The 16,421-nt window shown below is 37.9% G+C and overlaps 1 protein-coding gene across 8 annotated transcripts in view; it reads right to left on the bottom strand.

Annotated features, from left to right (window-relative positions):
* Nucleotides 1-16,421, bottom strand: part of PSPC1 (paraspeckle component 1) — a 118,183-nt gene that overhangs the window by 18,105 nt on the left and 83,657 nt on the right. Inside the window, exon 7 of one of the 8 annotated variants that reach the window (XM_021929481.2) lies at nt 12,085-14,802. The exons of the other annotated variants lie outside the window; for them this stretch is intronic. Within the exon in view, the coding sequence (XP_021785173.1) occupies nt 14,722-14,802 (81 nt within the window). The 3' untranslated portion in view covers nt 12,085-14,721. Of the gene's footprint in view, nt 1-12,084; nt 14,803-16,421 lie in introns of those variants that run through there. 8 annotated transcript variants of the gene reach the window in all.

Here is a 16,421-nt window from a genome sequence, read left to right as displayed (position 1 = left end):
CACAGACTATTTCCCATTTTCAGTCATAATCAGGGCTCATTAAAAGCACTCCCAATAATTTTGCAGTGATTATTTCAGGAAAAACTATGTGGTATAAAGAAATCCTATTTTGATTCTGCTAATAACTTGTTCATCTTAGACAAATGGCCTGTTCACTAATTCAACAAAAGCACAGAAAGCACCTCTAGGAGAGTATTCACACCTTAAGGAGGTCTCCCTTAACATCTCAGAAGGCCTGAAGATTGTGTATTAGATAACAGTAATTCAATCTAACAGAAAGAGCACTGGAATTTAACTCCAGATAATTTAACAGAAAAATGCACAATCGCCACTAGTGTAGCAGCAAGAGCAGAGGAAGCAGGCAATAAGCAGGTTCTCCAGTCAAGAGGAGACTGGAATAAGAGGGTGAGATAAATAGGGAATTTTGACCATTTTAGTTTCCTTCTGTGGTCATCTATTTATACACCCAAATCCCTAACAAAAAAACTTACAATGACCTCAAGGTTAAAACTCAGACTTGAGTTTCTCATTTCCCAGTTTCCTTTCCTACAGCTGTGGGTTCCATAGACAACCACCCTTGACTTGATGTCTTCGGAGGCATCGTATCCAGCAGTTTTTGTCATTAATATACACAGACATGCTTTATTTTCGGCCATTACCGCTATATGCATTTTATTCTCTCTCCCCTTACATATTTATCTGCCAACAGGGATCTTTGCAGACAAAGCCACCATCACCTCTTTCAACTCTCCTAACTGATCTAAGTGCTTTGATTCTCGCTCTCCTCCAGTCAATTATCCATTAAATAGCTAACCTAATTCCTTTCTAAAAAAATAAGCTGGCCCGGCGTGGTGGCTCACGCCTGTAATCCCAGCACTTTGGCAGGACGAGGTGGGTGGATCACCTGAGGTCAGGAGTTTGAGACCATCCTGACCAACATGGAGAAACCCCATCTCTACTAAAAACACAAAATTAGCTGGTTGTGGTGGCGCATGCCTGTAATCCCAGCTACTCAGGAGGCTGAGGCAGGAGAATCACTTGAACCCAGGAGGCAGAGGTTGAGGTGAGCCGAGACTGCGCCACTGCACTCCAGCCTGGTGACAAAAGTGAGACTCCGCCTCGGCGCGCTACATCGTATCATAACCTGGGCAAAGTCTCTCTGCTGAATTCCCATTTTATTCAGGGAAAAAAACTCCCAACTACTTACCATGGCATTGCTCCACATCTTGCATTTTCAACAGAGCAATCCCTCTCCCAAGGGGGAGAAAATTACTTAGGGGAGGGAGAGGACAAAACTCGTACTTTTTATGTACGCAGCACCGATTTCACAGACAGACTCACAATCATCCAGTTATCCAGGTTGTCAACATCTCAGCGGAGGGGGGTCAATTAGAAAAAAAATGTCTAAAAGGCCTTCTGTGGAAGAAGTGATCATGAAAAAAAGTTGAGAAATGTGGATGTATTAAGAATATATACAGGCCGGGCGCGGTGGCTCACGCCTGTAATCCCAGCACTTTGGGAGGCCGAGGCGGGCAGATCACAAGGTCAGGAGATCGAGACCATGGTGAAACCCCGTCTCTACTAAAAATAGAAAAAATTAGCCGGGCGCAGTGGCGGGCACCTGTAGTCCCAGCTACTCGGGAGGCTGAGGCAGGAGAATGGCGTGAACCCGGGAGGCGGAGCTTGCAGTGAGCCGAGATTGTGCCACTGCACTCCAGCCTGGGCGACAGAGCAAGACTCCGTCTCAAAAAAAAAAAAAAAAAAAAAAGAATATATACAAATATATCTATGACTACAGAAACTTCTGGAAGGATACAACAGAAATTAGTAACAGTGGTTGCCCCTGGATAGAGAAGTTGGATGGCTGCTAGATGATACTGAGAAATTTACTATCATTCTGCATCACTTTGTATCTTGATTTCTGTGTGCCAGGTGCACATTATTATTCAAAAAATTCAAAAATATAGTTTATGTATAAACAGTATTTGAAGGCTGTTGTTTTTTATTAGGTATTCTTCTAAAGTGCGATAATGTAATAAAAATTATTTCTAGATCTCAAAGGAGGATCTGAATGATGGCTATAATGAAGGGCCTATTTAGGTAACTTTTAAGTTTGAGGAATAAAAGAATGGGGTTAGTCCACTTAGCGTTTCTGTATTTCCTCATGTTGGCCACTGACCAAGCATGAATAAACCCATCTTTAGGGCTGGGCACGGTGGCTCATGCCTGTAATCCCTGCACTTTGGGAGGCGGAGGTGGGTGGATCATTCTGAGGTCGGGAGTTCGAGACCAGCCTGGCCAACATGGTGAAACCCCATCTCTACTAAAAATAGAAAAAAAAATAGCTGGGCATAGTGGTGCACGCCTGTAATCCCAACTACTCGAGAAATCGAGATGGGAGAATCGTTTCAACCCGGGAGGCAGAGGTTGTGGTGAGCCGAAATCGTGCCACTGCACACCAGTCTGGGCAACAGAGTAAAACTCCAACTCAAAAAATTTAAATTAATATTAAAAAATAATGCCATCTTTAGTATATGTTACATGTACACTTCTTTGGGATGTACGTTTCTGTAACTCATCAATGCAACTGCAGTGTTCTATGGAGCTTCAATGGTTTCCATGTATTCCAGTACAAGACTCAAAGTCACCAAGCCCTGCAGGGGACACTGAAGTCACTCTCTGTGCATGTACAGAGGGCATCTCAGCCCCCTAACCTATATACATTTGACACTGGCAAATGTTTTGTGTCTCATATTTTCGTTTATCAATTGCTGCTTACTTTACTGACAATTCTCTAGCCAAGATCTTTTCCCCAAGCATCAGGATTTCCTGTGCTGAACCCACTTTCTAGATGGCACAGGGCCCCAACCTTTCCATCTGCCCTTTCTCCTCCTCTTCTCAGCAGCACCAAAAAAACTGTCATTTGGTTGTTTCAAACTGTCACCCTTGGCTTCTTTCTTCCACATAAATCCCCTATATTAAGTTGACCACCCAGTTGTGACTATATCATAATCAACCCACGTCTTGATTTCTGCCCTTCTTCTCCATTCCACTATCCCACATCTCAACTGCTCTCGCTTCCTGCAGTTAAGGCCATTCAATGCATCCTGCTGCCAATCACTAGGTATCTGAAATAGCAATCTGACTACTGTCGTTCTCTTGCCAAAAATCTCCTGATTTTTTTAATGGGTCTTTATAACAGAGTAAGATTCCGGATTTGTTTTACAGCCTTGTTTTGGGTTCCTACCAGCTCTCTGCACATTTATAAAACTGTCAGCCTTTGCTGACAGTGGCCCACTCTGATCATATCTACTCCCCAAAACAGATACAGCTCATTTGAAGTTGATACTTACGTATTTCTACCTCCCCAAATCTCTGGACACACTCACTAAGATAGACACTAGTTCCCCTTTTGTTCTGAATGGTTATCTAATCCTCCCACCTCCAAACAAGAGCATTTTATGAAAATCCTTCCCAATTATTGTATCTTACATGCATTTCTCTTTGTCAAACTCCCCGTAACACACTGACATTGGGCAACAGGTTTCATGTGTAATCCGTCAAGGTACCAAAGTGTACCTAGCACTACTACTGAACTGTACACACAGCAGGTGATTCCTACAGATAATGGGATACTAGATAACCTCCTGTCACACGATGCTCTAAAAGCTGATCAAAACAAGATGCGTGCTTTATTGAGAACAAGATTCCAACACTTATTTTGTACTGTGTATTCTTGAATTTCTCCTTCCGCCTGCCTCTCAATTCATGCACATGTAAGACAAGTCTCAAGCTGACTATTAAAAGTGCTAATACCATTATTGATGTTGATCATCCTTCTTTCCCCCTTAGATCTTTTCTGCATTGCTTCATAATTAATGTGCTGTCTTCTAACGTTTAGCAGTTGTTTGGAGTTGCTAGAAGACAGGAGCACCTCATATCTACCCGACACTGGCTGCGTTTATCTTCCATGGAGCAAATCCTTGCTGGATGGAGCTTATATTCCATGCCACCCAGACCTACTGTAGAATCAGTTATTCCTAATCTATGACTTGAGCGTCCACTAACTCAGCTCAAGCAATCCAGGCCCTTCACAAATGTAACAATGACATAATCTCTTGCAATTCATTTATGGACCCTATGGATTGTTTAGAAACCATTCATTTTGTTGACCAAATACACTGTTTGCTTATTAGTTTATATGGCATCAAAGAAAGATTCACATTAAATTAGCATTTTAATATATGCTACTTTTAATGATGCGATAGACTCTTTAAAAAAAAAAAAAAGAAAAAAAGAAACTCATTGTAGTATTTCCACACTAGCACCCAGGCTATTTTATGTGTCAGCGTGTGCACTAGCCAAAGGAAAATAACTATTAAAGCACAAACAGAAAACTTATAGTCAACTGTCAACATCAGCTGTCAAGTGTTCATTTAATGATAATCCAGCCAAGAGCACATTCAACCCAGAGAAGCACTGAGGTCTGAAGGGCACAGTTCTGCTCCGGCTGCTCTAGACAGCAGCCAGTTCAGACTGGGGCAGGAGAAAGCAGGCCTCCAGAGGGAAGCCTAGGGTGAAGACAAAAACAAAATAAACACAGGATGATAATGAGTAGGCAAAATTAAGGAACTGGGAAAGACACTGAACACGGGGAAAACACACATGAAAACTGTATGTGATCAAATGTATATTTCATACTAGATTAGCTATATAGAAAAAAAATGAGTTTGGGGAAACTAGAGTTGATTCCATTTATTTATGCTCCAAAAGTACTTAAGACTATATATACTACCACAATGTGATTATTAACCAAAACTGTATCATAATGTCAACTGGAAAATTTAAAACCCTTTGCATATGCTGAATTACACATAATCCCAAGTTTTCATCATCTCTTGTCAAGAAGAGAAGAAAAAACAATGCTTCTTGCAGAGGTCAGGTCCCCAGACTTGGTGGCATTCCCATTCTTCCTAACTTGTACTTACTATAAAATAGAGAGCCCAGGATGCTGAAAAGAATATAACTGACATATTTCACAAGCGGAGACTAAAATCAAAATGCAGGAACTGAGTAATGTCTACCATATAACTAAGAAAAATGTTAATCTGGTCTGTTCTTAGAAAACATTTGAAATCACCATATGTAAAAGCAATCCAAAAAAGCAATGTCGATTTTACAGGTAGTGTTTTAAATTCCTATAACTCATCCAACTGAACATAATAAATATGAGGGCAAAGACCATGATAAAGGAAACAAGCAACTGAAAAAAGGATGGGGCAGAAGGAAACCGGTAACTCTTAAGAACTCCTCACAGTACCTGAGTAACTATCCACTCATGAACAGGGACTATTAACGTGAAACACCAAGTCTCAAACCATTAATTACATGCTTTTTCTCCTCCCAGTATCTGTAGAAGAGTCTCACAGTACCTGAGTAACTATCCACTCATGAACAGGGACTATGAACGTGAAATCCCAAGTCTCAAACCATTAATTACATGCTTTTTCTCCTCCCAGTATCTGTAGAAGAGTCTCACAGTACCTGAGTAACTATCCACTCATGAACAGGGACTATGAACGTGAAATCCCAAGTCTCAAACCATTAATTACATGCTTTTTCTCCTCCCAGTATTTGTAGAAGAGTTTCTCAATGTATGTTGGTACAATATATCCAATGTATCAAAACCTGAGAGGATTAGGTGTCCTCTTCATCACATACAATTCTTACTGAATTATTTCTTCTGCAAATCTTAGCCACACTGTCATCTTAAAGTTCAATTACTGGAAGAATTAACTAGACCATCAATGTCTGAAGAAGTATATATAATGATCACCTATAGAAACTATATATGGATAATCACATCAACAATGAGTTCTAGTTGTTACATTTTGCTAGAAGACCCTTCTGATCATTTCCTGATGAGCTGCTCGTAGCAGTGAACCTCTCCCATTTGTGTTGGTTGTTTTTTTCTTCAATGTATAACAAAGGAAGAAAAGGCGTGAGAGAAAAAATACAGAAACTTATAAAACCAGTAGCCTTCATTTAAAACTCAAATAGAAAAAGTCTACTTTCCTGGAGAAACCTCAGGTAGGCGTTTTAAACTTACTTCCAGGTCCTCTGGTCTTCTTACCGCTTGGGTTCCACCAAGACCAAACGCCACTGTATTTGGTACAGCCAATCAATACAAAGAACATACACCGTGATTTTAGTTCTAAATTTTATATTGATCGTTGAAAACAAGTCTTCTCCCATTCCGCCAACCTATTCCACTCTCTGGTCCCACAGTAGGATATCTTAACTCCTATCTATCCATCCCGACTTTCTTCTCTTTCCTCTCTAGGCAGGGTACATACTCTACCAATGTCTATTAAGAGCTGGACTATTTACTCATCCTCCCTGCTGGCTATTCTTGCTCTGACCCTTTAGTATAATGGAGTTATCTAAGAATTTCTTTATGCACTTTCTTCTCCCAATTTTTCTTTTGCCACCTGCTAGACTTCAACCTCAAAGAAGGTAGGGACAGTGTCTGTTTTCTTCACTATTATATGCACAGACTGAGACAAAAATGTTCAATAAAAATTTATTGAATGAATAAACAATCTGTGATACTCATCCAAACACTTCAATTGGTACTAAAAACTCTACTCCTAAATCCACACCATGACTCCATTTTTCCTCCTGAAAATTTTCTGAGATCAGTTCAATATCAAATGCCAAACACTGTGTGAACACTGATAAAGATAGGGGGAAAAAGTAGGCATTCCCGGGCACAGTGGATAACACGTGTAATCCCAGCACTTTGGGAGGCCAAGGCGGGAGGATTGTCTGAGGCAAGGAGTTTGAGACCAGCCTGGGCAACACAGTGAGACCCTGTCTCTATAACATTTTTTAAAAAGTAGCTAGACATGGTGGCACACACCTGTGGGCCCTACTACTGAGGTCGGATGATCACTTGGGCCTAGGAGTTTGAGGCTGCGGTGAACTATGATTACACCACTGCACTCCAGTCTGAGTGACAGAGCGAGACCTTGTCTTGAAAAAAGGCAGGGCGCGGTGGCTCAAGCCTGTAATCCCAGCACTTTGGGAGGCCGAGACGGGCGGATCACGAGGTCAGGAGATCGAGACCATCCTGGCTAACATGGTGAAACCCCGTTTCTACCAAAAAAATACAAAAAACTAGCCTGGGAAGGTGGCGGGCACCTGTAGTCCCAGCTACTCAGGAGGCTGAGGCAGGAGAATGGCCTGAATCCGGGAGGCGGAGCTTGCAGTGAGCTGAGATCGCGCCACTGCACTCCAGCCTGGGCGACAGAGCGAGACTCCGTCTCAAAAAAAAAAAAAAAAAAAAAAAGGAAAAAAGACAAAAGACAAAGTAGGTACAACAAACAAATAAATATATTGATAAAACAACATGAATGCAAAGAGTTGATGTGAAACTGTTCTGAGAAAGGCACTTACAAGAGATTTACAAAGGCCAGGTGTGGTGGATCATTGCCTGTAATCCCAGCACTTTGGGAGGCCGAGGTGGGCGAATCACTTGAGGTTAGAAGTTCAAGACCAGCCTGGCCAACATGGTGAAACCTTGTCCCTACAAAAATACAAATATTAGCCAGGCATAGTGGCAGGTGCCTGTAGTCCCAGCTACTCAGGAGGCTGAGGCAGGAGAATCACTTGAACCTGGGAGGCGGATGTTGCAGTGAGCCGAGATGGCACCACTGCACCCTAGACTGAGTGACAGAGCAACACTCCATCTCAAAAAAGAAAGAGAGACCTACAAAAATATCTGCGAGACAGAGGAACCACCTTAGAGTTTACTGAGCAAGCGGGGAGGGATGGAGGTAGATGAGGTTGCAAAGGCGGACCAAATCAGATAAAGTCCTGTGATCTACCATGCAGTTGTGATTTAATTCAGATGGGAAACTACTGTTTGGAAAAGAAAAGGAAGCAGAATCTGAGTCATGTTTTGTTTATTTATTTACTTTTGAGACAAGGTCTGACTATTGCCCAGGCTGGAGTGCAGTGGTGCGATCTCAGCTCGCTGCAATTTCCGCCTCCCAGGTTCAAGTCATTCTCCTGCCTCAGCCTCCCGAGTAGCTGGAACCACAGGCTTGCATCACCACGCCCAGCTACCCTTTTAGTAGAGATGGGGTTTCACCATCTTGCCCAGGCTAGTCTCAACTTGTGAGTTCAAGCGATCCACCCACCTTGACCTCCCAAAGTGCTCAGATTATAGCGTGTCACTGCGCCCACCCGGCCAAGTCTTGTTTTAGAATGACGCATTTTGTGGAGAAAAAGCTGCAAGAGCAAAAGTAAAAACAGGATGAGTTAGGAAGGTATCATAGTCATCTTTGGTGACAGATGATAGGTCCTTGAGAGATAATATATTTACCAGGCAGATTTTCCACAGTTTTAAAAATCCCAACAAACTACCTAAAAGCACTCAAAACCAAAACATTCAAAAATCAAATAGATTATGCCCTCCTCTCCCTCTAGCAGCTACATGAATCACCTCACCATCGACCCTGAACACACTTACCTTTGGCGTCTCGGTTCATTGTATCCTCAACCCATCATTCAAACCAGAAACCCCTAGGACACTTCGCATCTCCTTCCCTCGCCCTCCCAATACATTGGAAACAGCTAAATTCACTATACCTCTGAATTACTCTTATCTGGAATCTGAACCATCCTGACACCAAAGATCCTTTCAAATTCGATGTAGGGAGGCTGGGGCTGGATCCATGATCTATGTGGTCTGTTCCAGAACACTGTTTGCAGTCCAGTCACTCTTACACTTAACATAATTATTTTAAGTTGTAATAATGGGGCTTATCCTTACTCCCAGTCACCTAAAAGGTAAAGGTCTAAACTCCTTAACTGTGATCAACCATAATCTTATCTCAACTTTACTTCTCTGCTACCAGTCTTAGCTCCCTCCCCTTAGACGGCTTAGTGCCTCACCAGCCTGTGACCACATCATGTTGCCACCCCACAATGCTCCAGCCTACGACTGTCAAGTATCTACTCACCTTCAGGACCTGCTCAAACGCTATCACCTCAGTGAAATCTTCCCAGGCTCCCCAAAGTGAGTGAACTATTTGTGTCTGGGTTTTCAAAGAACCTTCTATGCCCTTTATTACGACAACTTGGTCAGTTTCCTTACAACTCTACCTATACCCATTAAACTTCAAATCTTAAAGAGAAAAGGACCATATTTTGTTCATTTTGGTATCCTCATTTGTAAATACTGTGTCTGTTTTACAGTTGGTGTCATTCATTCACCAAGCAAATATCTAACAAGGACTTGCTAGGAAATTAAGATGAATTACTAAATGACAGATGGATATTCTACAAGGAATAAAATAAATATATAAACAAGATAACCTCACACAAATGTTTTAAGAGAAATCTTGTATGACCAAACTTTTTCAGGACTTAAAACATTTGCTTAAAAATGTTATGGATAGTACCAAGGTCATAGCAAACACAAAAGGAAAGTAACAGTGAAAGGGGTGTAAAACTTAATGTGTACGATTTCTTTCCTGAGAACTTGGTGCTCAAACTCCTTCCCTGCAGGACAGCAAACACCAAGTAATTATACTCAGGAAACTAATCTCACACTGACACTTAACTATAAATACACACTTAAACTTTCAATTTCAACCTTACATTATTCATTTTAAAAGGTAACAATAAATTACATAATTATAGCCTATGTAATGGGATTCAGAGATTACAATCATTGAAAGGAAAAAATTAAAATGTGACTAAATTACTCTTCTAAGATCAAAGCCAAGAAAAATATTTCAAGCCACATGTGAAGTATTAAACTTCCTAGAAGCCACATTAAAGGAGGGAAAAAAGCAACAGGTGAAATTAGCTTAATTATCTATTTTATTGAACCCAATGTAGCCAAAATATTATCACTTCAGCATATGCCACATTTAAAAGTTGAGAAATTTTACATTCTTTTCTTTGTAAGTCTGCAAATCTAATTCAGATGCAAAATTTTCCTCAAAAATACTTATCTGTATTTAGATTACATAAAATCAAAGATATAAAAGTAGATTAATATAATCAAGTTGTTCCAAGTATATTCTATCAATAACTGAATTTAAGTTAATTACAATAAAAACTTTAGTTCCTCATCTCACTAGTCCCATTCCAAGGACTCAACAGCCAAATGCCACTACTACCAGGATGGTTCAGCTTCAGGCAGAACTGTGGCCGCTTACTTCAGCACAACTCAATTCAAGGAGCACAAACTAAATCAAAATCTTTTCCCCTTTGTCTCCTAAGATAGCTATTTTCTAGGCCCTTAACTAAAAGAGTAGCTGTCATTTTCTCTACTGCCTTTATTGCTACATGGTAAGATATTATCTGTCACTCTATCACACAAATGCTATTGGGGCAGAGGACTGGTCCACTGTGTTCATGGCTGGATTCCCAGTGTTCAAACTGCAAGAAACTACAGTCTACACATCAAACTGTAGGAAGTCAGTATGTAATTAAGAGGGTTTCAAGCACTGATAAATGATTTAACATGTGTATCTATGCTGTGTTTATGACCTACAGAAAATAAATAGAAACTGGCTGTGATAGGGTAGTCTTCTATATTATTCAAGTAATTCCAAAATAATTCAAACTATGAGATCCATATTTTCAACCAACCTACAGAATATTTCATTCATATGTCAAACAGTTCATGACATGAACCCCTATACTTCAGTTGACTTTAATACCTATAGCACAAACAGCAGAACATAAGTTAAGCACATTATATTGCAAAGCAGAAACTAAGAATGTAAACACACCTTTTCTACATTGTACTTCCCAGCCCTAAAACTTTGAGCATGTTATTTTCCACAAACTTCCCATCTTCCATTAATTTTTTTTTTTTAAATTTAATAGCTCCAGATAAAGGGCAAAGTAGCACAATACACAGCCAAGAAACAAAAAAAGTAGTCATCTTATTTTCCCAGTTAATCATCATGCATAAATGTACATATTAGCAACAGATCAAATATCATCTAAAGTTCTATGGCTGCCCAGTAAGGAAATGCTAGAGCTGTTATATATGCATGCAGGTGGGGAGGCAACCACATTCCAGTCAGAAGACTTCAGTAACGTAGAAGGTGACACAAAGCAAAAACTCAAAGCAGGTCCCTTTCTACATTTTTATCATTTTTTTTTCTGTCTTCATGTACCACGAATAAAAGTTAAACACTGATTTTTGTAGAGATATAACTCATTTTGGTGTCACAGGAGTTAAAAATAATCATTTCTTGACTGAAGACAATTAGTAATACATAACAGGAAAAACTGTGTGAAAAAAATCTAGTATCGACATAATTTTTTTTTAGAAGAGATTAAAAAAAAGTTTTACTCTCGTTAGGCTGCCTGAGAATTCCTCATTTGGAAAATAGGTTAATAAGCCACCCTAGGGTAGAGGCAGCCTCATGTCACAGACCTGGGCCTCCATGCAGCAAGGAATCTGACTCTGAACACAAAAAATGGGGGAGGGATGGGGTTGGTGCAATGTTAAAAAATAACACTGATTGCACCTTCTCAGAGCCAAACCCATTTATGTTTACAAAAATCTCAAAATGGTTGATTAATGTGGAAAACTGAGAAGATACCAAATTCTATTTTAGGGTGGTTTTTGGGAAGCAGCGTAAAAGTCCCCAGGTGATATCCAGATTACAATTAGAAACAAATCTCTATACTTAAGTATTTCCTACTTGTAGATATTCTTAACAAACACACATCAAAGTCAATGCTATAGAATCTACTTTCTGGGATATTAAAGGCTTGAAATCAGATGACTGTTTCTTTGCACTGGTACACAGTCACAATTTTTTGGAACAAACAACTGTCAATACAGCAAATATATGCTCTCATTATGAACCACTTTAATTTTTTATTGCGCTGCATAATTTTGAGAGGGCCTTGATCACACACACACATCTGAAGCTACAAAGAAAATGTTTTAATATATATACTGATGGTCTTAGGAAATACACTTATCAAATCTTTTATCTTCAAGCTAGAAAAGCAAAACAAGCTTACACCAAAGAGAAAGTAAGGCCATCATTTTAATCCACCAAACTGTATCATTCTATTCATATTCACCAGGAGGGTGAGCAAAGACAGGACCGTTTTCTAGCACCTTCATCCAGCAGCCAGAAGCATGTCCAAACACACTGATACAAAAACAATTACATCATTTCATCTCATACTGGTATGCTGAGAATCTGTTAAGAGGAAACTGGTTTCACAAAATCTTCAGAGTACACGTCTCCATATATCTTCTTCATCTGAATTAACTAGGTTTTGAAATCCTAGTTTAAAAATGTCTGATAAATGAATTTATGCGTTAAATAACACTCACTAGCTACTATGTTTCCTAGTCGGAAATAACGGACTTTTGTAGGTGCTTATCCACTGGCAACAGCTGCAAATGCCTGAGGGTGTTTTGACTGTCAGGGATCTTCTCCAATCTACAATGTACTGGGACAGTCAACTACAGCAACAACAAAAACCACAACCAGAAAAGCCTCTTTTGAGGCACAGTATCTGAAAACAGATGCTCAAAAGGGTTCCTACAAACAGCAGCAGCGTCATCATGTAGGAACTTCCTAGAAATGCACATTCTTTGGCTCCACCAGAGACCTTCAGACCACTCTGGAATAAAGTCCAGAGAGCTGTGTTGAGCCTCCCAGGTGATTCTAATGCATGCTGAAGTGTGAGAACTACTAACTTCAGAAGGATGTCTGTGGCTGCTGCCCCTTAATTTAGAGGACGAATTTGTTTCCACTGTTATATCTTAAGCCCTAGAAAACTGACCAATACACAGTAGGTCCCTTTGATACATGTTGTTACAACGAATTAATGGATATAGTGAAATTCTGAATGACACGGCACCTTATAAAATCTTGTATGACTCAGAAAAGTTTTCTAGACAATTACTCCCATTACCATTTTCAGTTACCTGGACTTTTCACTCCAAAGTTACCCTAATGTGTAAAGCATTCAAATCTGGGAACATTATTTTCTAATCAACTCAAAGAATTAACATACACTGAGTAACCACTAAGCAAGTTCTATTATTGCCTCTAACAATAAAAATGTCAGAAATTACTAAAAGTCATACAGAATGACTATGTAGAATTTAGTGTACTTTTTCTCAATACATAAAAACACCAGGCAACATATTGTCTGAAACTTAATACTGATTTACATTATCTAATAATGTAAAAATAACCTGAGGAAAAATTAACCTCGAAATGTACACTAAGATGTTTTCTCAATTTTCATGTAAGAAATAATACAAATAATGTGCAAAAGTAAATTATTTAAATAAGCAAAAAGATAATAATGTAATTTGTATTCCAAACATGGCAAAAGGGAATAGGCACAGGATTATATATTTACATAATTCTTCTTAACATTCACATAAGCCTGGTTCATTGACAAACATGTAACGCCCTTTTGCATAAAAGCAGCTAGAACAGGAAAGAATGTATCAGAGATCCAGTCAGAGAGAAAACACAACACATAATGAATGAATGTGACACTAGCTTATATATGCGTAATTCGTTACATGAGATGTACAATATATAAATAAAAATGTCAAGTTGTCTTAGTGTAATAAAGAGCTAGAAAAAATTTTAGATAAAAATTTAGACAGTGAAATAGATAAAAATAAAAAGATAAAATTTAGATTAAGGTATCTATTTCAAAGTCTTCAACACCATCAACAAAACACTTATACAGAGCATTTAACAAATACAAGGTCCACTTATATTACTATCAACACAATGTACGACCTCGTATTTAATGAATACTTTGTCTTATTGACTAAATTTATATTAAAATATGAAGAAAATCTAAAACGAAATGTGTTCAAAGTACACTTCCACTTAATCCTACTTAATTCTGATTCTATTCTTAATTTTGAGACTGAACGTGAAATTTGAGTGATTTATATTCCACAAGACAGAACTGAAATTTTATTTATGTGTACAAGCAGAACACCATCTCTTTTAAAGTTCATCTGATTAAATGAGAAAGACAAATTTAAAAAGAACAATTCTGACAAAATTCTTTTTAAAATACAGTATCTTTTGCAGAGGAGGGAACTAATAGTGACAATGGTAACTGAAGCCATAAAATTTTCTTGAAAAAGATTTTCTTTAATGTGTATGTATAAACTCTGGCTATATATAACATTAAGAATTTCACTATCCTCAATCTGGAAATTTAATAGACTTCTGTTATTCAAAAAGAAAACAAAATGTCATAAAATAGAAAAAACACATACACTGTTATTTCATCAGGTAAAAAAAAAAGTGTAATCAAATAGTAAGTTTCAACAAAGAGGAATCCTTAGAGATATTTATAATCTAAACAGTTTTACAGAAAAAAAGGTCAAATAAACTCAGAAAACAACAGTTTTGGGTAAGCCTTTAAACATTGTCTTACAAGCTTCAAATTTCAATCATTAATATTGCTATTCCATAATCAAGGAAACAAAAACAAATTCAAAATGCTTTCACAACATATAGAAGACACTACTTTTGATATATATTTTTTAATTTTTTTATTTTTTGTAGAGACAAAGTCTCACTACAACTGCCCAGGTTCATCTCAGCTTTTGATATTTAGAAAAATCCAGATTTTAAACATGAGACACTATAACTTTTTCCCGCATTTTTTGCATTATTTCCCCAGAGTAACAGTCCATAAATTAACTGATGGATACTCACTTAGGAAACGGTCGACATACTTCATTTTACACCACTAGAAAAACATGTAAAGTGAATAGAGAAAAATGATTTTAATTTTTAAAATTCAGTAATGAAAGCTGCTGGAAACAAAATGCTCTTGTAAAGTATAAGACTACTCCCTATTCATTGAATCATATGATTTGCTTAGAATGAAATATTTCCATACTGGGCTACATAACTTAAGAGGTGGACTCTTTGATTTCAGGAAATGAATCCTCATCAGTATGAAATTCACCTAAAAATGTCGTTTTTAGGAGGTATGTGTTGAAACATTTAGGGGAGAAATAACATCAAGCCTGCTACTTACTTTGAAGTAGTTTGCCATCCCCCCAAAAAGTCCATGCCTACAAATATCTACCAACACAGGAAAACACAAACAATTGTTGAATTAGAAGATACATATATGGGTGTTTACTGTCTTATTGTTGAAAATAAGAAGTCTGACTTTTTATATCACTGCTATCCTCTTGACACCTCAGGAATATATTTTAACACATTAGATGTTGTAACAAAACTCTGCACACCTAGAGAAAACACTTAAATACTACCTTACTCCCCAGGAAACTGCCTCCATTTTTTCAAAATGATGTGGCCCATTTATTTTTGACTAGTACCATTTGACACTAAATCTCAACCCTTTTTTTAAAGCTTTTAACATAATGTGATCACATCCTTTCACAAAACTTACTTGATTTCAATCATGTATATGTCCTTTTTCTCATTCAGAATCTATGTTGTAATTATCAACCTAACCCCCCTTTACTAATTATTGGCTACTAATCATTCACATTGCTATTTTACAATTATTAGAGACTCTACATATAAGCACCAAGTTACTGAAATATTCTACAAGTATGTTTCTGAACTGTAAAAGTATTATTTCAACTAGTGTTTGAAAAACAAGAGCCAAAGTTTCAGTCACTATCCTTGTTGATAATTCCTATTTTATTAAATGGCAATTCCAGCTAAAGCAGATATTCTTCCCCTAATATTACTGATATTTCAGGGATAAAAATATTCAATCTCTTTCACTGAGTGCTCAGCACTGATTTTACACAGAAAAATTAAAAAAAAAAAACCTTTAGGAAAAATAGCAAATTTAATTTTGCAAAAACACAAGTGAATCAGTTTTTTAAAATCTACATCTGTCAAGAAAAAAAATGCATTTATTTACAAAATAAACAAAAATGGGGGAAATTCCGACAACATATAGTACTAGAATAAAACTATTAGGAAAACAAGTGTTCCTTTATTTTATACATACTAATTACAAGTAGCACATGAAACATTAAGTCCTGAAGACTTTAAACTCGGTACTTCAAATCATGACACAAACTACCATAACATTGTTATATATTAAAATTGTTTCATATTACTTCTTTGAAAAAAATATGATAGCATATATGACTTCACACTTACTTAGAAAGCTAACACTACTGAATTTCCTCTTTATTTTTGTATCTACCACTTTTAAGCAGATGATATTCAAAAATCTTCCTTGGTATACTAATTCACAAGAAAAAAAAAATTTACTGAACCAGCCACAAAGTTGAACTATACAAAAACACTAAAAGCACGGAATAACTAGGAGTTCAGAGATGCTCCACTTGACTGTCACTCAGAAGCTGACTG

This window comes from Papio anubis, chromosome 15 (assembly GCF_008728515.1).
Source record: "Papio anubis isolate 15944 chromosome 15, Panubis1.0, whole genome shotgun sequence".
Classification (NCBI taxonomy): Eukaryota; Metazoa; Chordata; class Mammalia; order Primates; family Cercopithecidae; genus Papio; species Papio anubis.
Note: the sequence above shows the minus strand (reverse complement) of the source record. Positions and strands in the feature narration are given on the sequence as shown.